Here is a 23,352-nt window from a genome sequence, read left to right on the forward strand (position 1 = left end):
TCCCCAAAGTATTTGTACCATCTACACTTAGGTCAGCCCGATCTGTCTTTGTGTGTCACGATGCCCACCGCTCTCCCCTCCAACCACCGTATGATGGCCCGTTTAGAGTACTCGAACACGACGAAAAAAGTTTTGTGCTCGATATGGGTGTGTTTCAGTAGAAAGGCTCAAACCAGCTCATTTGGTCGCGGGTGAGGACATTTCGCCGGCCCAGGTCCCACGCCGCGGACGCCCTCCGAAACCTCCAGCCTCACTTCAGCATGCAAGGGTTGAGTGTCTTTCCCCCACTTGGGTCTCACCTAGGTCGCCTTCCCGACTAAGTTCACCTGTGCCACCGAAAGAAGGACTATGCAGTCGTTGTGGCATTCAGGCTGGTGAAACCCCCTACAAGGTTTTCACCTTTACTTTCCTTCTGGGTGTTCTGGCATGGTTGAAGGGGGGCACTAAGACCATGTATCTCACCCAGCAGGTGTACAGCAAGGGGCGTGGTTACGATAAGACTATTTTACTGCATTTTCCCATGCATGTTTAAGGGAGATGTTGGAATAAACACGTCTCCACATTCAGTCGTGTGTGCTCCTTCCTCAACGAATACAATATATTTTTAACCAATAGACTACACAGAGAAAACAAATCTATGTTCATGTTAAATAAATCAATTAACTGTATGCACATAATTAAAAAAAAAGTACACATATACTGTACACGTATACTGCACGCACGCGCGCACGTGTGCGTGCGCGCGTGCGTGTGTGTGCGTGTGTGTGAGTGTGTGTGCGTCCGTGCGTGTGTGCGTGCGTGCGTGAGCCCGCGTGCGTCTGTGCGTGTGTGTGTGTGTCTGCGTGTGCGTCTGTGTGTGTGTGTATGTGTGCGTGTGTGTGTGTGTGTGTGTGTGTGTGTGTGTGTGTGTGTGTGTGTGTGTGTGTGTGTGTGTGTGTGTGTGTGTGTGTGTGTGTGTGTGTGTGTAAAGCCCCCTTTTGTGAAATATTTCTGGCTGCAAACATGATTTCATTGTAGAAGAGTTCTACTGTATTATGTTTTGGACCTTATCTAAAGTAGGTGTGTGGACAATCTTCGTTGGCTTTCTAGTCATTATTGAAGCTGTAAGAGCAAAAAGAAGTGACAATTTTCCTCTAGTCCCACTCCATACCGAGGGGAGGCGCTCCAAGTTCTTTCATATACCTCTTTGTAAACGTTCTCGTGAGTTTGTTGCCACATGGTAACCCGGATGAGTAGCTCAACGTGTTTCATTCGATTTCCATGGTTATTTTTTTCTTATTCTACAATTCACCCAATAATCATTAGCCAACATGACTAAAAGTAAAGAACAAGGGAGTTCTATGCCCGATAAAGAGCTTCTGTCGTTGAATCCCGAGGAAGAAAATGAGTTTAAAAAGAAGGTAAAGGAGGCGAAGTCCTACAAGGTGGGTCGAGTTTATAACAAACTGGACATATATATCAAATACGTGTATATGAGCTGCGGAGGGCTGAGTAAAATAATGTCATACATTTGGATACTGATTTGCCATTTTTACGTGTACGTATATCTGTGTGTCTGTGTGCCCGACGACGTGCGAGCGAAAGAAGAAAAACTCATAGATTTCTTTTCACTAGTTTTGTTTTAAGCAGTTGCCCAAATGAAGTCAAGTGTTCCGGGTTGAATGTGTGATTGGACTAAATTGTTTCCTTTCATGAATGTTGAAATATCGAACTTTGGATGAAAAAAAAAACCCAACGCTATTGTACCCATGAAGTCATGTGATGTATGCTGGATCCAAACATTTTTATTCTATATTACAGGGGAACCGTTTAACACCTGGGGTGATTTATGTTGGTCATTTGCCTATTGGCCTCTTTGAGCCACAGCTCAAAGCCTACTTTGAACAGTTTGGGACAGTTTCACGGCTCCGGCTATCAAGAAGTAAAAAGGTAAATATGTCACTTACGGAATCTATTTACAGTAGATTTGTGAGGCAATACAATACATAATGATCTACTGCAATACTTTACTCCTAGCCTGTCTGAGTTCAGAGAAATTAAAAATAAAAGATTTGGGTAGGTCAGAGGAGCTTCCTGTTCATTCAAATTCCCAATTTCTCAATGTATACAAGTGGATCGATCGGTCTGAAAAGATCTCATATATAATAGTGATGTAAGGTCAGATACCTGAACGTAAATTATTTTGTTGTGCATTCAGCTAATCAGTTGCACATAAAATGCATGCGCTTACAAAATAAAATAACGGATTGTCACTTTAATTATATAATTATGATAGAGTGAATATTCTTTAGTACAGAACCATATTTGCGGTGGTCAATCTGTCCATATAACAGAATTTCCTTATGTATGACTAAGGTAGATGTCCTGCACGAATCTGCCAGTATCATGACAAAATGAACGTGAAACAGAATCAATAAAATGCAAGAACTTTTTTTTAACAAATTATCTCAAATGACAAAACAACAAGCCAGAATAACCAGAAAAATGAACGAAACATGGCCAACACGGTGTGCTGTAATCACACTAATTCAGTAAAGGACTGTATTTTAATATTTTATATATAATATATATTATTTTTTTCTTCCATCTTGGGGGAAAAAAATTGTCTATTTAGGATTTTTTTTGATTAATTCTTTGGTGCATAAGAATGCTTGCCTGCATATCATACCGTTTTGTTGCTAGTTGTATGTATTGCATTTCATGGGTGCATTTCACTCGTACAGTCATCACAGTTCGTTTTAATGCCATAATCTACAGGACATAAATGAATAAAGTTAAAATCTTTGCCGATTACAGTAACATGCATGTCAATAAAAACTCACTTCGACCTCATTTCGGATCCGACGATAGAAAATGGCAAAGAGAACACGTTTCTTCCGTTGTGTATTCCGCTGAGTCGAATAGGCGCTGCTAGAATTTAAGGTACCGCGTGCTTCCCTCGGCTTCCGCATTATTTATGTCCGAACTACTGCTGATGTAAATTTTGATATAATGGAATAACATAGTCCAATTTTTAATGCATACATTTTTATTGCGGGTGAAGGGTAATTCGTTCAACAGAGGTTTGTAGGTGGGAACGTTCACTGTGTGCCATTGTGAAACTGTTGGTTTAATATGCAACTTTTTTAGACAGGAGGAAGCAAAGGCTACGTATTTGTGGAATTTGAATGTGACGAAGTAGCCAAGATTGTCGCCGAGACCATGAACAATTACCTAATGGGAGAAAGACTCGTTCAATGTGAGTATACTGCAGTGTTTTTCAAACCTTATGTGCTGCGAGATGTTGTCCGATGTGCCGTGGGAAATTATACAATATGTATGCCTATGCGGTCCATCGCATGGAAGAGTAATCTTCCATATCGGTAGGGAGCAGCAGCAGCTAGGAAATTGAGACAAGCAAAGTTTCCGACAGTAGACAATACAAGGAAATGTATGTTTCAATTTGATTTACCTTGACTGGAAAAGCAAAGCATCGACAAGCCCCCGCCCCCAAGAATAAAAAATGAAAAAATACCCCTGATCTAAGTGCTGGCACAAGCACAACTATCATATAGTGTACTTGAGCTCCTCGTAGTGTAAATATTTGCCTTTTGCGACCTAAACATTAAAACGTGTTTGCGGCCAATGACTCGATTGTATAACTGAGTTTTGCTGTATAATGACACTTAGCGGATTAGCGGTAAATTGAGTTTCAACCTTGCCATGCTTTCACCATCGGTTTTCACAAGCCGTAGTGTAACTGACAGCTAGCTGGTGATAATGGCGCGTGAGACATCGGTAGATAGCGCGAACTACTCAAGAGACGTTGTGTACGATGGCGAAAGTGTTCTAAAAGAAGGATGAAGATCGAGCAAGGGACATTGACAAGCGTGCTGGGATCAAAAACTGTTTTAGATGGGCAAGGTATTTTTATTGTTCTGAAACTTTGTGCTTTATCTGTACACTTCATTTTTTTGCTCTTTCAAGCATTTACATTTTACAACCTAAATCATATGATACTATATTATGTTTAAATTGACAATATAATGATGTATACATATGTATTGAAGAAGTGGGACACTGAGAGGACGGACGAGAGTAGACAGCAGTACAAGGACATGCAGCGCACAGTTAAAGTACAGGTGGCAAACGCCAAACAAGAGGCCTATGATGACTTGGATGCTCGGCTGGACAGCAAGGAAGGTGAGACTGATCTTTACAGGCTGGCGAAACAGAGAGACAAAGATGGTAAGGACCTGCAGCAGGTTCGGGTGATTAAGGATAGAGATGGCAATGTAACAGGTGCCAGTAGTGTGATGGCAAGATGGAAAGAGTACTTTGAAGAATTGATGAATGAGGAAAATGATAAGGAACAAAGAGTAGAAGACGTGACTGTTGTGGACCAAGACGTAGCAAGCATTAGCAAGGATGAAGTGAGGAGGGCGCTGAAGAGGATGAAGGGGGGAAAGGCACTTGGGCCTGATGATTTACCAATCGAGGTATGGAAGTGTCTTGGAGAGGTAGCGGTGGTGTTCCTGACTGGGTTATTCAATAAGATCTTAGATGGTGAACAGATGCCTGAAGAATGGAGACAAAGTGTACTCGTGCCCATTTTTAAGAACAAAGGAGATGTGGAGAGTTGTACTAATTTCAGAGGAATAAAGTTGATGAGCCATACAATGAAACTCTGGGAAAGAGTAGTTGAAGCTAGACTAAGAGCAGAAGTGAACATTTGTGAGCGGCAGTATGGCTTCATGCCAAAAAAAGAGTACGACACATGCAATGTTTACTTTAAGAATGCTGATAGAGAAGTACAGAGAAGGTCAGAAGGAATTGCATTGTGTCTTTGTAGATCAGGAGAAAGCGTATGACAGGGTGTCCAGAGAAGAGCTGTGGTATTGCATGAGGAAGTCTGGAGTGACGGGTATGTCAGAGCGGTGCAAGACATGTATCATGACTGTAAGACAGTTGTGAGGTGTGCTGTCAGTGTGACAGGAATTCAAGGTGGAGGTGGACAGCAAGGAAGGTGAGACTGATCTTTACAGGCTGGCGAGACAGAGAGACAAAGATGGTAAGGACCAGCAGGGGTCAGCTCTGAGCCCCTTCTTGTTTGTTATGGTGATGGACACGCTGACAGACGATGTTAGACAAGAATCTCCTTGGACCATGATGTTTGCAGGTGACATTGTGATCTGTAGCGAGAACAGGGAACAGGTGGCGGAGAAACTAGAGATGTGGAGATATGCCCTGGAAAGGAGAGGAATGAAGATCAGTCGCAGCAATACAGAATATATGTGCATGAATGAGAGGGATCCAAGTGGAAGAGTGATGATACAGGGGGAAGAGATAAAGAAGGTGGAGGATTTTAAGTACATGGGGTCAACTGTCCAGAGCAATGGAGAGTGTGGAAAAGAGGTGAAGAAGCGTGTCCAGGCAGGCTGGAGCGGCTGGAGAAAAATGTCAGGTGTGATGTGTGATAGAAGGGTTTCAGCTAGGACGAAAGGAAAAGTGTATAAAACCGTGGTCAGACCAGCCATGATGTTTGGACTGGAGACAGTGCCACTGAAGAAAAGACACGAAGCAGAGCTGGAGGTAGCAGAGCTGAAGATATTGAGGTTTTCTTTGGGAGTGACCAGGTTGGACATGTCCAGAGGAGAGAAAGTGACTATATAGGGAGAACTGCCAGGCAGCAGACCGAGAGGAAAGCTGAAGAGGAGGTTTATGGATGTGGTCAAAGAGGACATGAAGGTAGCTGGTGTGAGAGAAGAGGATGCACAAAACCGGGATAGATGGAGGACATTGATTCGTTGTGGCGACCCCTGAGGGGAAAAGCCAAAAGGAAAAGAAGAAGACATATGTATTGAAGAATGAAAATTCATTCAGAAGTCTGGCAAATTGTGAAACTGTTAAAACCATTTTAGATGCACATCCTTAAATACACAATGTTACTTATTTTCTACTCATCTGTATTTGTCTAGTTAGTCTAAGTTGTTACTTTACATATATATATGTGTAGTTTATCTTATAACCTGATATATTTGTAGTGTGTACTGTTATTCGACCATTCTTATTTCAGTCTGATCTCAACTTTCACCCTGATAGGTGTGTTTTAAGTGATGTCATACTCCCGTCATATATAAGCTGTGTGGGGAGGGCTTCTCTTTTTCTCTGGTCTCCTCAACCGACCGACCAATGTCTCTGCTGTCTGCAAGATTAAAATAATCTTTTTTGTTCAACACTTCGGTTCCTGCTGATTTTACTACCATCTTCTAACACCGTGAAGAGCCATGAACCAGAGAGAATCATAATTTTTAACCCATCAGAACGTCTTACAAAAACTTTACAACTAACAAATGCAATACTTGAAGCATGGCAAAAAATGAAACTGATATAACAATTTTGACATACTGGTAGCCCACCTGCTTCCGCCAACTGCCGCCCTAACAGGAAATGAACAGCGAAAAGGCGAGAATATGTATTTCGTTTTATCGGCGAGCCAGATGCAATCATCAAAAGAGCCATATATGGCTAGAAAGCCATAAGTCCCCCGACCCCTGCTTTAATGGTTTTTATTGAGGATTGGTCGGGCTATTTTAAGTTATTGCCAAAGTTAAAATCGTACACACAGGAATAGAACACCCTCTTTCGGTTTAATATTAAAAGAACATGTGAAGTGATGCAATAATCGTGTAAATAATTTCACACATAAATCACGGCAGAGTATAAGTCGCACCTCCAACAAAACTGAAAAAAAATTGTGACGTATAATCCAGAAAATACTGTCTAGGTAACATCCGATTTACGACCGGTGCGAGTTACGACCACCCGCACTTTTGACCACGATCGGCAAACCCTTTTTTTGTGGCAGCTGTTGAAATCTTCAGCGTGTTTGCGATGCATTTGGTAGAATAAAGACTCATGATGGTCCTTCTTGTTTAGATTGAACAAGTAGGATGTTTATTTGCCGGAGCACAGAGAGCAACCACTTCTCTCAGCATTGTATAAGAACTATTTATTTATCGCTGTCAAAGGACCATATGTAGCGTTGTGGCTGTGTTGCCAGATCCGCTCAACATTCAGCATGCCTCATTTATCTTAACTCATTCCTCCCGGCAAACGACTACAGTCGTTGTGTTTTTACTTCCGTGTATCCCGAGTCACGCGTCCAGTCGGGCTGAAGCGATAGCAAATAATGCCGGATGCCGACTACAGACGGGCTGTGAATAGATATTAACCCTTTATGGATGATTGTGCTTCTAGATCGAGAAAATGAAAGGTAGAAGTTCAAGTGCCGATTGAAACTGATGCGGCACAAGTTACATGTCCCTTTAAAACAGATTATATGCAGGTTTGCCTTTAAGAGCGTCAGTGACATCATCTCCTTCATGCGCAACACAATGTGCTCTCCTCCGTCTTCAAAGCGCCTTCTATTTTTCGTCATGTATGAAATACCACGTAAGTATATGTTGTAACTATTTTATGAGCTATTCAGAAGAGGTTTACCTTGATACTGAAATGCATAAACTAACGCTAACTTGTTTATTTACAGAGAAATATTAAAAATAAGAAGTGTCCCGAATTCGGAACATTCTAACGCTAACGCTATTTTCATGATGATATTGTTGATCCTGACTTGGTACCCGATGCGAATAATTGTAACTGAATGGTGCGTTTTCCACTAATAGCTGTACCTCATAGCTTTGCATTCGCAATATGATTATTGAAACGGAGGCCCATACGACACAGTAATAAAAATCGATAATACGAAATATAAAATGATAAATATGACATTAAAAGTTATAGGATTTATAATTGAACTGTAAGCAGTTTGGTATATAATAGTATTCTATAGTAAACATTCTTTAAAAACAACAGAGACGTTGTATACTATTCTGTCGTATAAACCTCGCATCGGCCATTTTGAATGCTTTTCGATTTACGACCGTTTGATTTACGATCGTTTTGTCGAAACGGACGTAACTCAGATGTTACCTGTATTCATTTTTGTATATTATACAATATCTGTTTTATAGATTCAGTAGTTTTTTTACTTTTTAGTCATTCCAATTGTTGTGTGAAACGTATTGGTAACATGCACAAAATATTGTTTTAACCTACTTTTAATCCCATTTTTTAGGTCGCGTTGTCCCACCAGAAAAATGTCATGAGAAGCTGTTTGTTGGCTCCGAGAGGACCTTTCGAAAATCCTCCAAGCCAGCTGTCACCTGCTTCAACCGGGAGCGCACAAGTAAGCAAGTGGCCAAAATGACAAAAAAGCTTCTGCACAAAGAGAGGAACCTTCGCAAGAGGCTCGCAGCACAAGGCATTGACTATGACTTCCCCGGATTTGTAAGTGCTTCCAGACCGTAGTAGTCGTCTGTCATTTATCCAGCACAACAATTCAACAAAAAACAATACTTTGTTTTCATGCTTTGTCCACTGTTAACAACTACTAAACTGTGTGGGTGCCCGAATGAAAATACTGTATTTTCAGGAGTATTGAACTTTTTGCAGTTATGGGTGCCTTGGAGGCCATGCTGAATTTTGGGAAACCATCTAAATGTTGAATCATCTCTACATATTACATACTCAGTGCTCAACAAATCGAGTAACTACTGTAATTTTAAAATCGATAAGTCAAGAATAATTACTTTTAATATGAATAATAAAACCTTTAAAAGTCTCACAATTATTGTGGATTAAAATTGCTGGTGTAAAATGTTGGTTCAGACTTGAACAAGCATGGAGATTTACATGCTTGATTTGCTTTTGTGTGCCACATAAAATGATGTGGGCCAGGTCTGGCCCCTAGACTTTAACTTTGACGTGTATATTTGGTGGAGAACCTACTGCGTCATATAATAAAAAGCAACCAGTTCAATCATATAACAGGCTGCATTCAGACACTAATGGGAGCAAAGTTCTCTGCCCCCCTAAACACACTTTCTGAGGCGTGTTTGGGTATCACATTAAGTTTCTGAATGCACTGTGTTGATGGAAGCTAAAAAGTTCCAGTTCAAATGAGAACATGAGACCTCAACTTACGAACGCCTTATAATATGAACTTTTCATCATACGAATGACAAATTTATGAAAATTAAGCCTTATAATAAGCACTATTTTCATAATACACACCCACCACGGCCGGTCCATCAAGCACACGACCTTCGGATCTGGCGAAAGTGATCTTCGGCTGTAGCACACGACCGAACAGCGCTCCAGCCGGCGCTACTTTCCATAGCCCTTCTCATTGAACGCGCACGTCGATCGCCTACTTGGAGCTTTTTGCGGACAATTTTACTATTATGGGACCGGAAAATAAACACCACAGGCTCGTGTTCAGCCTCAGTTCAAATGTGGTGTGTTACGATGAATAAATTGAAGAAACTACCAGCCGTACACGTCTACTCTGCTCTGTTTGTTTGTCATCCAAGACTTGGGGTGCGTTCAGGTTCAAGAATAGCGCACGACTTCTTAAGACTCTAGGCTGTTTGGAAAGCATTGTCTAAATCAGGGGTCGGTAACCTATGGCTCGCGAGCCATGTATGGCTCTTTTGATGATTGTATATGGCTCGCCGATAAAACTAAAATATGTATTTAGTTTTTCGTTTCGTCGTTTTTTTTTCGCCGTCCATTTCCCGTTGGGGCTGCAGTTGGCGGAAAGTGCAATTTTGATTGGATGACACTGACCTACAATGGCCGAAAGCGCCATGTTGATTGGATGATAGTGGCCGTCATGTTGAAACAGGTAAACGCCCCTTTGAGCCCAACTATTTCACTTAAGCGTGAATGCCGCGGAGCATTAGAGGAGAGAAAATGTTCTGATTCTAATTTGCAATGAAACAATACCATCGATGAAACAGTCGAATGTCAGTGACATTTTAACAAGCCCCATGTTAACGTTAGTAGATTGCAGATAGCAAGTGTGGAAGCTTATGAGCCGTGTGCAGGCGAGCTAGCAGTAACTTCGCCTCTGGACCGGCAAATTGAATTTCATTCCGATCGTTTTCCTGGATTTTTACCAAACACGAGGAACGGAAAACCATTCATGTTAATAGTGAGTACTATCAGAATCAGAATCATCTTTATTGCCAAGTATGTAGAACACACAAGGAATTTGTTTCCGGTAGAACACGCTGCACTAGTATCGTCGTCAAAAAAAACTGCTAAGTGGCACTATACAGTTCCATTTTGGCTACTGTTGAAGGAGTTCAAAGAGTTCAAATGCATTTTGATATTTTGTTGAAAAGTGGCCGCGCGTGTGCACGCGCACGCGGGCACGCGAGCGTATGCATGTGTGCGCGCGCGTTCGTGTGGCTCTTGCTGAAAAACATTTCTAAATATTTTACTTTTATGGCTCTCTTAGTCAAAAAGGTTCCCGACCCCTGGTCTAAATGAATGAGCGGTGACAAACACTTGCCAACGTTTTTGTGTTGCTACACTTGAACCCCCCTGTCAAGATGCGATAGAAGTGATTGTTATTGGCTAAAGTGTGGCTAATGTGTCATGGTAAGCCAATCAGGGCTAGTGTTTTCACACACACCGGAACAGCGTGTCAATAGTCACGCTAAATTGTCACGTGCGAGTTGACAGCTCGGGCGTGGCTGCCGCTCGCGACACTTCAATTTCATTTCATTTCAATGAGTCACTGTCACCTCACTAGTGACATGATTAAGACGAAAGTGCATCGCTATGTCCTGTGCTCCAAAAGTTTGCTTGTGCTCCAAAAGTTTGCTTTGCACGAGGTGATTGTTAGACGCGAGTGTGCCATTTTCTTCGCCCCGCCCGCCTTCTTTTGTCACGTTTCCGCGTCCGTGGAATCATCGGACTCGCGCCTTTTGTGTTCATAAAATCTCTGCCAGCACCTACGGGACTCAAAGTGAATGCAGATGACATCGAGGAGCTTGTTGCTGACCATAATGAGGTCATCAACACAGAGAATTTGATTTGCATTCAAGAGGACAAGCAGAAGCAGGCCATTCAACAGTTGATGTGCAGGCTTTTATTGAACAGTTCCATTCAGAAAAGGCTATAAGAATCATCAACATGATGAATGATAATGTGATGCCTCAGATGCCGCCAGACCTTACAAGTCAGAAAGCAACAGGTGTCAATGAAGAGCCATCAATGACCATCACAAATGTAAATAAAGTGACTTTATTATACTGTGCAGTTTATTTCTTTCATTACATTACAATAGCACATTTATTATACATAGGATAAGGTAGGTTGTGTGTAGTTTTAAGGCTTATTTCGTTGAAAAGTATATTTTATGGAAACCCGGGAACGGATTATTTTAATGGTTTCCTATTAGATTTTTTTTTTTTGAGCCTTACACACTGTCTGGGAACCAATTAAGTTCGTAAGTTGAGGTCTCACTGTAGTTGTTTTAGTGTAAAATATCTTACCTGAACTAAAATTCCATGTCGCAATAAGACCAAAGGTATAATCCTGGTTGTTTTTCGGCACCTTTTGGTTCTGTAAATGGTTGTTGAGTGGTAAGGAAATGGCAAACGAAACTAGCAACATGTCAATTAATTGCCATGACTACTGTATTTTCCGGTGTATAAGGCATGCCAAAAAGCCTTGATTTTCTTCAAAAGATGATCCTGTGCCTTGTATGCAGGTGCACCTTATATGTGAAGTAATATTGAGCCACAACAGGTCTCGCAACTACTATCAGCAGCCACCAACTACATTTCCCCCCGTAGAAGTAGTGCGTAACCCCAGCGTCTACTGTAGCGCCTTATAATGTGGTGTACCTTATATTTGGAAAACATTGTATTATATTTTAAAAACTTTTTTCATTCATTGAATGTGTGTCTTAAAGTCAAGTGTGGCTTATATATGGAAGAAGTTTGAAAATACACCATTCATTGGGGGTGCGCCTTATACTCTGGTACTCATTACAGTGATTACACACTGAAATACGGTACTATTTTTCCTTCCATTTCTTCGACAAATTCCAAACTCATGCCTTTATGCAGTGGAAATGCTAACATAAAATGCAATCAAAGTATTTGGATGATTCGTCCTAAGACTACTTTTTAAATCAAAGTCAAAGTCAGCTTTATTGTCAAATGTGCTAATATGCATGACATACAGCACAGATTAAATTACTGTCCTCTCGGACCCAGCATGCAAGGCACTTATAATGACTTTAACAAACATAATAAACATGAAAACTTTAATTGTACAATTTTACGCTCTTTCAGCTTTTATAGGGATCTGCATGTGTTTTCATAACTGCAGTATCTGTGGAGGTATTTTCACCGTCTTTTTGTTTTACAGTCAGCCCATGTCCCCCAGAAGAAGAAGGCTGGTTCCTTGAATGAGTCTGAGATTAGTGATGTAAGAGGCACAACAATATGTTCTTTTAACTGTTAGTGTGGCACAGACTGAAAATGACCTCAGATGTGTGTTTGTGGTTTGGGGTCAGATAACTGCATATAGTAAGGTGGTGCATTAATGTTATTATGTTTGTGTCCTGGTGACAAATGTGATTAAACATGTGCACCAACATGCAACTACCACGAGAATTTAGCTGTAAAAGAAAGTTTAGACTAAGAAACTGCTTTAGTACCACAATGTCCAAACTGCATCTCTTCTTCTTTAGGACACCACACTAATGTGCACCTCTTCTTTCCTGGAGAGAAGGAAGTTAATGATCAGTGATACAGATGATGAGATTGTCATCAAGACGCCGTCTTTAGACCAAGATAATGAGTGCTCCTCAGAAGAGGAGGAGACAGAGGAGGAGGCGGAGAAGGAAGAAGCAGCAGAAAAAGAGGAAGTGAAGGAGAGTGGTGAATCTGAGTGAGGAACCCTGCAGAATTGTTGAGGCGGTGATACAGAGGATGCATAACCAGACTCAACCTTTTTTTATTCATTATATTCCCTATGTTTCAGAGCGCAGACACTTAATGGAAGGTGGATGTGATGTGCAAATGTCATTATGATGGATCACCCAATAAAACATCCAGAATTGTAATGTATTATATTTGCAAAAAATGAGCCAGATATGGCTTATGAGATCATGGCTCATTACGTTTGTGTAAATTCTCAGTGGTCCATTGATGAAAAGGTTTCTTCAGCCGTCGTCTGTACTTATTTGAAAGAAGTACAGATGACGGCTGAGAAACCTTTTCATCATGGTGCATTTCACCAACAAAGTTCTAGTCAGTTGATATTAGACACAACAAACTAAAATATTTCAAATAAATCTTGTGGTTTTTAATCATACTACATAGCCCTTGTTGACTTAAACATTTCTCAATTATCTGATATCATTTTGATCGACCTAAATGTGTACATAAAATAATTCCTTAGCAACAATTTGTGGATTTGGGATGTCTTGCGTCTCATGATGCATCCGTGAGATGTCTTTATCTCTTGACAATATTAATCCCAAATACCAGGTATGCGCCTCGCCTCATTCGCCGCACTGATATTTTTGCTGCATTGGTAGAAGGGGTTTGGGTAACACACTGCAATACATCTTGATTTATCGAGTGCTTTCTCAACAGCTGCAGCTCCAAGAAAGTGTTTAACGAGAGTTAAAATAAACACAACACAACATAAAAACACGGACAGTTGTGCAATCTTTACCACTTTTCTCTATGCTCTTGTTTGAAGTTCTAGATCAGACATGGGCAAACTACGGCCCGCGGGCCACATACGGCCCGTTAGGCTTTTTAATCCGGCCCGCCGAACTTGCCCAAATTATAGTACAAAACAGTGTCTAAAACTCATGACAAAAAGTTAGCGAACAACAGGGCAGATGAACTGAAAAGAAAACTTGCCTTCACAACTTCAAGCACAATGAGATCACATTAAAAAGCATTGTCACAAAGTATATATATTTTTTTTAATCAAGAACGCACCTACTATAAATGCTACCTTGCTTAATTTACGGTAAATGTGCATGGGTGTAGATTTTGCTGCAGTACTCGATTGTCATTGCAGTGCACAAAGCAACGTTTGCATTGCTTCCTACGAGCCACTAAGCCCCTTTCATAAGTCTCACGTACACTTTACAGTCACGGTTTAATGTAAATTTACGTTTTGTAGCGTCACATACCTTGTTAGCTTCTTTTGAATCTTTCTTCTGGGCTGAGGTTCTGTGCATCTATTTTGGAAAATGACATGCAATTGCACGACTTTATAACGCTTGCAAAAGTCCGGAAGAAAGAAGCAGGCTTCTGATTGGCTGCCGTGCCGAGTATGCAAATTTCAACTGCAGGTAGTCGATGTTCGTGTGCTCGGCGACGGTACACGTGTATTGTTTGCGCGTGAAGGCGAAGGCGTCTGTGAGGAGTTTGTTGAGCACGTGGTCAGGACAAACCATCTATGATTTGGCGGAATTTAACATAAGTAGGTATTATTGAGCTTGAATATTTCGTTGTGTAATAATATATTTTGAATTTTGAAAGTGATTCCATTTTTCAATAAATGTTGATTTCTTTAACTTTGCCCCTTCGATAGAAACTTATTAAAATAAATCACAGTGCATATGTTATTTTAATCTATTTCCATTTCCTCCTCCAAGTATCTGCGAAATAGTATATGAATGCCATATTCCTTGAGACAAATTTATTAACTAATCAGGGATATTTTTCACATTTGAAAGACAGTTAGTAAATTGGGTTGTAGTGTTCTTACTGTGCTATGAGGTTTGTACATACTACATTTAAAGGACAACCGGCACCATTTTTTGTTTTTGTTTCCCACTGACATCAGAAAAACGTTTTATAGCATCTCAAATACCCAAATCAGGCAGGCTGATATTTTTAGTTAAATGAAAAACACCAATAAAAATGACTTCAAAATGAATCCGGAAATGGTCAGTGTCAGAAGGTCCCACCCCCCTGTTCGTGACGTCACGCCAAGACGTCTTGTCTTTGATCGAGAATCAAAACAATGGCTTCAGATTCGGAGAATATGCTTTCTTGTTACTCATCCAGTTATGAATATGATTCAAATAGTTCTGAAGAGGAAAGCATAAATGTTTGCAATTGATTCAAGGAGTCCTCCCATATCGTATTCGAGCCGTCAATGACAGCAATGTAGCACCCAGAAAATGCAGAAGATTGCGCCTAAACTCTGTTGGAAATGGGCTGATTTGTCAGCTGGGAATTTGTGTTTGTGTCAGCAAATATCAAATAGTTGTCTTGGTGCAACACACAACGATTCACCATGGCGTTATGTGTTTTCCTTCTAATTTCACCATCAACACGAAGTTTTCAGACCAAACAAAGTACCCAAAATGCATTGATGCATTGTCGGGGGCGGTCCAAACGTGACGTCACATGGGGATCGTCATCAACTCGAAAACAAGACTTCATGAATATTCAGCGCAAGTCTTAAAACGTTAAAACTTAAAACTATAGCTATATGCTGTGGAATCTTTGTAAAATATGCTCAGTCGAAGTCATTTGAAGTGATTTTATAAATTATGGACATAACTTGTTCAGAGTATTTCCGGCCCAAACACTCCCTCCAAATGCTCCTGGCCCGGCCCCTCTGTCAAATTTTAGAACCCAATGCGGCCCGCGAGTCAAAAAGTTTGCCCACCCCTGTTCTAGATCATGCAAGTCAAACTCAGGCTCGCAGTGCAGGCCAGATTTGGCCTGCACTACAATTATATTTGGCCCGCAAGATGATTTCAAATATGTATTGCATCTGGCTCGCCAGGCCGTGGTACAGCGCTCGTACCACTAAAGGTGCCTACACATTGAATAAGTCAAGCACTGGGTGGCGTCAGCGCAGCCATTGTGTATGTGCGATGTTAGCGACAGAGCGCAAGTCCGCTCTGAGGCGCAGAGCGTCGCACAAGGGTGGTGTTTGACCACTTGACCCCCGATTTAAAACATTTTTAATTCAAAGGTCAAAACGCTGTCACGACATCAATGCGCGGCCAATAGGAAAGCAGTCGGTGCTTGGGGCGGGAGTTCCTGATGTGGAGCAGGAAGCTAAGCTTCACTGCTGCTCAAGGAGTACTGCTGTCCGTGACACTTTTTGTTCGTGTCTTAAAAACACGAACGGAAGGGAAATGGAGCAGGCTCGATTTGTGGCAGCCTCCATGTGTAACTATCGTCCCGCAATTGGGGCAGGATTTTTCTATGAGTGCCGGAACTGTCTGTTGCCGAAAATGCCTCAGCATTGGCGATATTAGAGGCTCAAAGTGTCTGCATTTATGCCCGACGATTTGCCTACTTTGAAGCAAACAAAATTGGCTTTGAACTTTTTAGCAACCGCTTTACATTTGATGTGAATAACGCACAAGCAATCTCCAAATGGAGCTTCTTGAGCTGCAGTGTCATGACGCGCTCAAGTCAAAGTATGACTGTTGGTGCTGCGTAATTTCCACCTTACCTCCCTGACACGCTGCACGAACTCCAAGCCCAAGCTGCGGAAATGCTATGTGCGGGAGCAGATATCTGTGCAATTGTTTTCGTTAATGAAGATGAACAAAACACCACATCGGAGTCTCACCGATGAACACCTTCATTCAGTCCTGAGGATTTTCTCTGCGCAGAGCCTGACTCCAGAAATTGATGCACTTGCATGTAAAAAGCGATGCTGTGGCGGGCACTAGGACCAGGCATCTCACTCAGCAGGTGCACGGGAGGGGGCGGGTTCATGTTACATATATTTCACTGCATTTTCTGTTTAAGTTAGATCCACTTGTTAGCTGTTGGAATAAACACATCTCCACATTCAGTCATGTGTGCTCCTTCCTCAACGGCTACACTGGTGACCCCGACGTTGGAAATGTTCATGGCAACAGATGAAGATGTGTCTTCTACGGCCATGTCGCCACGACCGGCGCCCCAACTCACAGCTGCGGCCTACGCCGAGAAGCTGCCCGAGTTCTGGCACAGCGACCCGGCTTTGTGGATCCAGCATGTGGAAGCGCTTTTCCACCCACGAGGCATCATGACAGATGAGCCAAAAATATTACATGGTCGTGGCGTCCCTCGACCAACCAACAACACATTGCATGATGCAACTTCTGCGCGCGCCTCCACGATGCCGGAAGTACGACGCGCTCAAACAACTGCTGCTCAGACGGTTCGCGCTATCGGCCTCAGAGAGCAGACAGACTTCTTTCCCTTCCCGGACTCGGCGACGGAACAGCAGTGGAATTCATGGACAAAATGCTGTCACTGTTAAATTCGGATGTTGGCGGATTCCTTTTCCCCCACATATTCCTTCGCCAGCTATCACCCGCAGTGCACGCCGTGCTAGCTAACCCGACGTGCCTAGTCAACGGCGACTATCGTGGTTTGGCGGGAGAAGCAGATCGAGTGCTTCTGGCAACACGGCGGTTCGCCGTGCAAAGCGTGACCCCTCGGTGAAGTGGTATCGAACATCGATCCGACCGTCGTGGCCGGAGTGGAATCGCAGAAGCGGCGCGGGAAGGCTGTCTGCTTTTTCCATCAGCGGTTTAGCCCCAAGGCTTCATGCTGCGTACCCCCCTGTTCCTACGAGGCTCCGGGAATCTCCAACGTCCGGCACCCAGTAGCAGCCATGGGTGCCGGCAACGAAAGTGAGCTGCTTTTCATCACGGACTCCTCGTCAGGTAGACGTTTTCTCGTGGACAGTGGATCACAAGTAAGCCTGCTGACGCCCACCGCCGCGGACAAGACGGCAGGTGGATGCGGGCCTCTCCTGTGCGCAGCTAACGGCTCGCCCATCGCCAACTTTGGCTCCAAGTCGGTGACTGTGCGCTTCCAATGACGGGAATTCAAGTGGAACTTTATTGTTGCCTCGATCACAGTTCGGCGCGGATTTTTTCATGTGCTCACAGACTACTTGTGGACATTGCTAACCGTCGTTTGATTGACGCCATCTCTTTCGCGACTTTCCCGTGTGAGCCTGATGGGCTCGGAGCGTTAACACATGCAAATTATTTAACGTCAGGTAACGTTTACGAATGTCTGCTGACCGATTTTCCTTCGTTAACTACTCCCGCCTTTTCCAATTCCGATACGAAACACGGGGTAGAGTATTTCATCCCCATGGTCGGCCCGCCAGTTTTTGCCCGCGCTTGTCGCCTCTTTGCGACGATGGAGCGCTTGGGCATCGTGAGGCGTTCCTACAGCCCGTGGGCCTCACCATTACACATGGTGCCCAAAAGTGACAGTTCTTGGCGGCCGTGCGGTGATTTTTGTCGGCTTAATAACATAACCATACATGACCGTTACCCCATCCCGCACATTAAAGATTTTTCAGTACGTTTGGCCGGCGCCGTGATCTTTTCTAAAGTAGATCTAGTTATCATCAGGTGCCGGTACGGGCAGAGGATGTGCCAAAAACTGCGGTGGTTACCCCCTTTGGCTTTTTGAATTTCTCCGCATGCCTTTTGGCCTGAAGGGGGCGGCATAGACCTTTCAAAGACTGATGGACTCAGTCTTGCGAGGCCTTGATTTTGTATTTGTCTATCTCGTCGATGACATGCTTGCGGCCAGCCCTTCACCGGAGCAACACCTGTCCCACTTAACTAAGGTTTTCAAGCGTCTTGATTCGCACGGCCTTATTGTTAACCCTGTGAAATGCCAATTTGGTCTGTCGAAGATCGATTTCTTGGGGCACCGCATTTCTCCGCAGGGTGCCATCCCCTTACCTGCCAAAGTGCAGGCAGTGGTGGACTTTCCCCGCCCGGCCACAGTTAAGGCTGTGCAAGGGGTTTTGGAGATGGTTACAACCGGTTCCTCCCTCACGCAGCCGATCTCCTACAACCCCTCTACGGCGCCTTGAAAAAAAAGAAGGTTAATGACAACGTCAAGTGGCCCCCACAACGAGCACAGTCCTTTCAATGAGCCCTCCTTGAGGGGCGCCGGTTCACCGCATATGTGGATCACAAACCACTCACATTCGCCATGTGCGAACTTTCCCGCCGGGCACTTGAAGCCGCGCTACGGGCCGCGCTGTCGACCGGCTTCCGTGGGTCCTGCTCGGGTTACGTTCGCCCCCAAAAGAAGACCTTAACGCCGCTCCGACAGAGTTCTGCCTGAAGCTTCGGGTGCACCTTCTTTCCCCTTTTTGCCAGGAGAGCCCCTGACTCCAGCACCATTTCACCAGTGTCCCCAAAGTATTTGTTCCGTCTGCTCTTAACTCAGCCCGGTTTGTCTTTGTGCGTCATGATGCCCACCGCTCTCCCCTCCAGCCGCCGTACGATTGCCCGTTTAGAGTGCTCAAACACGGTGAAAAGAGTTTTGTGCTCAATATGGGTGGGCGAAGGGAGGGCATTTCAGTAGTCAGGCAAACCGGCTCATTTAGTTGCGGGCGAGGACATTTCGCCGGCCCAGGTTCCACGTCACGGACGCCCTCCGAAACCTCCAGCCTCACCGCGGCATGCCAGGGTTGAGTCTCGTTCCCCCACTCAAGCCTCACCCGGGTCACCTGCCCGAATAACGTCACCTGCCCCACCGAACGAAGGACTGCATAGTGGTGGCAGGCTGGTCAAGCCCCCAGCAAAGTTTTAACCTTGACTTGCCTTCTGGGTGTTGTGGGGTGGAGGGGGTGCTGGGTGGCGGGCACTAGGACCAGGCATCTCACCCAGCAGGTGCACGGGAGAGGGCGCGGGTTCATGTTACATATATTTCACTGCATTTTCTGTAAGTTAGATCCACTGGTTAGCCGTTGCAATAAAAACAAGTCTCCACATTCAGTCGTGTGTGCTCCTTCCTCAACGGCTACAATGCCAAGTATCTTAGACACATGTGCATCATCAGAGTAACTCAACAGTGGAAAAAAAACTAATGGATAAATATTTACTGATGCATGGTCTGTTCAAAGTTGGAAGATATATATTTATTTAGGTGTTGGCCTTGATGGTCTGTGATGAAAAAAATTAAATTACAATTAAAATGAATAAACCTGAAGATATAGAAGCCTGATATTATTTTCAGTTTTTGTTTTTATTCTTTTCTTAAACCTGTTCTGGTTTCAGTATTTAAGCAAAAATTAAATTGTAATATACTGTATTAGTATGGTCAATACAGTAGTTTACTGTATCTTCAAGATTATAAAAACAAACAAAAAAAATGGTGTGGCCCCTCGACATTTTTTTTTGTTTTTGTGAGAACAGTTAGAAAAGGGAAAACATGGAAACATTAAGAATCATCTGATCCAGATATCAAAACAAAACAGATCACATAACCATCTCAATAAAACATTTTACATTTCTTGCAATTCTTCTGATGCAATGTCCTGTTCACTGTGCCATGTGATAAAGAACAAATAATGAAATAAAAATAAGAGAAAAAATACTAATAAAAATAATAAATAATAGTAATTATATCGATAAAAATGTTTCTTCAGCTGTCATCTGTACTTCTTTGAAGGTGTCGGATGTTTCACTTCTTATCCAAGATGGTTCTTCAGCGAACTAAAGTTTTACTGGTAGTTTTGGCCCTATATATATATATATATATATATATATATATATATATATATATATATATATATATATATATATATATATATATATATATATATATCACTAGTGTCCAGACATGGCGGTGCCGGGCTCTGCTATGATAGGTCCCTGCTCTCTTGGGTTGGGGGGAACAGAGGACTACTCCCTGCGGCTCCACTTATTGTTCCTATTGTCCTAATGACTGGCCTGATTGCCCTAGTATCACTTCATCAGCATTATTCATCCGATGTTGCCTAAACAGACTGTTGTACGAACAATCCAAATTGAACCTCCCACCACCACATCGGTTTAGTGAAGGATTTAGCTGTTTTATGAAAATCGCTTCTTTTACTCCCCTTTCAAACCATCTATGTTCTTTCGCTAAGATTTTAACCTCATTGTCGTCAAATGAGTGGTTGTTAGCTTTTAGGTGCATATGTACTGCTGATTGAGGCCCACTAGTATTATCCCTGCGATGTTGATAGTCTTTTTTTCATTGATGGACCACTCCTGTACGACTGAGAGCTTACACAGAAATAGTAATTATATAGCAATAGTTTACAATTTTGAACCAACTTGAGTGGATTTAGAATCAGAATCAGAAAATCTTTATTCGTCCCACAATGGGGAAATTTGCAGTCCACAGCAGCAATTGAAAAGGGATGGGGTGGGGGTGAAAGGATAGAAAACAAGATATTCTAAGCATAACAAAATAAAAATGTCAACTGTATACTGTGCAAATGTAAATGTGCAAAACCGTACATAAAACTGTACATAGTGCAAGAATAAGAAATGCATTTGATATATTGCATCAACCCATATTTACAAGTGTCCAGTTTTTTTTTCTTTTTCACATGTGATCATTGAGAATTGCAAAGCCTGACAGCAGTCGGTAGGAACGAGCGGCGGTACCTTTTCTTCTTGCAGCGCAGGTGTAATAGTCTCTGGCTGAAGGAGCTACCCAGTGCTGTCAGGGTGGGTGGGAGGGGCTGTCCATCATAGCCTTTAGTTTAGCTAGCGTCCGTCTGTTGCCCACCTCCTTCAGAGAGTCCAGCGAGCAGCCCAGGACATAACTTGCCCTCTTCACAAGGCGCTCCAGTCTTTTCCTGTCCCGGGTGATGATGCTGCCTGACCAGCAGACAATTCCATAGTGGCTGGCTGAAGCCACCACAGAGTCATAGAAAGTCTTTAGGAGTGACCCCTGAACTCCAAAAGACCTCAGTCTCCTGAGTAGGAAGAGGCGACTCTGTCCCTTTTTGATTAGGGCATCCGTGTTTGTAGACCAGTCCAGTTTATTGTTGAGAATAACACCCAGGTATTTGTAGGAGGTCACCCTCTCAATGTCCGAACCCTGGATGCTCAACGGTGCAGGTGAGGATTGTTTCCTGCAGAAGTCCACCACCAGCTCCTTGGTTTTCCCGGTGTTGATCTTGAGGTGATTCTGCTGGCACCAGTCCACAAAGTCCTTTGTCAGTCCCCTGTACTCCCTATCGTCTCCCTCTGTAATGAGGCCAACAATTGCTGAGTCGTCAGAGAACTTCTGAAGGTGGCAGGTTGGGGTGTTGTAGTTGAAGTCCGAGGTGAAGAGGGTGAAAAGGAATGGAGCCATGACTGTCCCCTGCGGCGCTCCGGTGCTGCAAAGAAGCCTGTCCGACTCACAGTTCTTTACCCTCACGTACTGTGGCCTGTTTGTGAGGTAATCTGTAATCCAGGATGTGAGGTGCTGGTCGACTCCGGCATGCTGCAGCTTGTCCCCCAGTAGATTTGTCTGGATGGTGTTGAAGGCACTAGAGAAATCGAAGAACGTGATCCTCACCGTGCTCCCAGCATTCTCCAGGTGCAGCAACGCCGTATGGAGGAGGTAGATGACGGCATCCTCCACACCGATGCTGGGCTGGTAGGCAAACTGTAGCGGGTCCAGCGATGAGCTTGCCAGCGGTCGCAGGTGGGCGAGGACGAGTCTCTCCAGCGTCTTCACCAGGTGAGATGTCAGCGCCACCGGTCTGTAGGCAATCTTGAGCACAGGGACCAGGCATGACGTTTTCCACAGCTGTGGAACTCTGCCCAGCTTCAGGCTCAGGTTGAACAACTGCTGGACAATGACACACAGCTGTTCGGAGCAGGTCTTAAGGAGTCGGGAACTGATGTCATCCGGACCTGCTGCCTTCCTCACTTCCATCCTCCTCAGTTGGTTCCTCACCTGCACAGTTGTGACAGACAGGTAGGAACCGGGAGGCAGAGTGACGGCTGAGGGTGTGGCAACGGTTGGGAGGGCAGTTGTTGGTTGCGGGAAGCTGGTCGTGAGAAGGGGCAGGGAGGGTAAGGCCACAGTGAGAGTTGGTGCAGGTGCAGCTACAGGTGAAGTTGACGGTGGGCCGGGGGCGACAGGTGTCTCGTCAAACCGATTGAAAAAGCGGTTGAGTTCATCTGCCCAGTCCTTGTCTTTTTCATTCAATGTCACTGGGCTTTTGTGGACTGAGATGTTTTTCAGGCCCTTCCAGACACCAGCGACATTGCTGGCTTGCAGCTGCCCCTCCATTTTCATCCTGTAGGCCTTGTTTCCCTCTCTGATCTTCCTCCTCAGTTGGATCTGCACGGCCTTCAGTTCCTCTCTGTTGCCCGACACAAAAGCCCTTTTCTTTTCCTTCAGGAGGGCTTTTATGTCGGGCTTTATCCATGGTTTGTTGTTGGAAAAACAGCGCACAGTCCTGGTGGGTACGGTGTTTTGTTCACAAAAGTTTATGTAGTCTGTGATGATGTCGGTGAGTGAATGAATGTCCTCCCCATGGATCTCAGTGAAGAGCTTCCACCTGGTTGACTCAAAACAGTCCCGCAGAGCTTCTTCAGCTTCTGTGGACCATCTTCTGACCGTGCGGGTCACAGCTGGTTGCCTCTGGACAAGGGGATTGTACACAGGCTGCAGATAAACCATGTTGTGGTCTGCTCTT

The 23,352-nt window shown here is 43.7% G+C and overlaps 1 protein-coding gene across 1 annotated transcript; it reads left to right on the forward strand.

The window, feature by feature from the left end:
* Positions 1-1,198: 1,198 nt before the first annotated feature.
* On the forward strand, positions 1,199-12,974 carry nifk (nucleolar protein interacting with the FHA domain of MKI67). Its single transcript, XM_089003499.1, has 6 exons — positions 1,199-1,424; positions 1,801-1,929; positions 3,130-3,238; positions 8,117-8,328; positions 12,271-12,330; positions 12,596-12,974. Exons 1-6 carry the CDS (start codon positions 1,311-1,313, stop codon positions 12,797-12,799), a joined length of 828 nt encoding a protein of 275 aa, XP_088859625.1. The 5' UTR covers positions 1,199-1,310; the 3' UTR covers positions 12,800-12,974.
* Positions 12,975-23,352: the final 10,378 nt, after the last annotated feature.

This window comes from Hippocampus bargibanti, linkage group LG08 (genome assembly GCF_051943395.1).
Source record: "Hippocampus bargibanti isolate YZ-2025 linkage group LG08, ASM5194339v1, whole genome shotgun sequence".
In the NCBI taxonomy this organism is placed as follows: Eukaryota; Metazoa; Chordata; class Actinopteri; order Syngnathiformes; family Syngnathidae; genus Hippocampus; species Hippocampus bargibanti.

Coding starts and splice junctions, on each gene's coding strand:
- nifk (XM_089003499.1), top strand. CDS start 1,311: ATGACTAAAAGTAAAGAACAAGGGAGTTCTATGCCCGATAAAGAGCTT. Junction 1,425..1,800: donor AGGAGGCGAAGTCCTACAAG/GTGGGTCGAGTT, acceptor TCTATATTACAG/GGGAACCGTTTAACACCTGG. Junction 8,329..12,270: donor ACTATGACTTCCCCGGATTT/GTAAGTGCTTCC, acceptor TTTGTTTTACAG/TCAGCCCATGTCCCCCAGAA.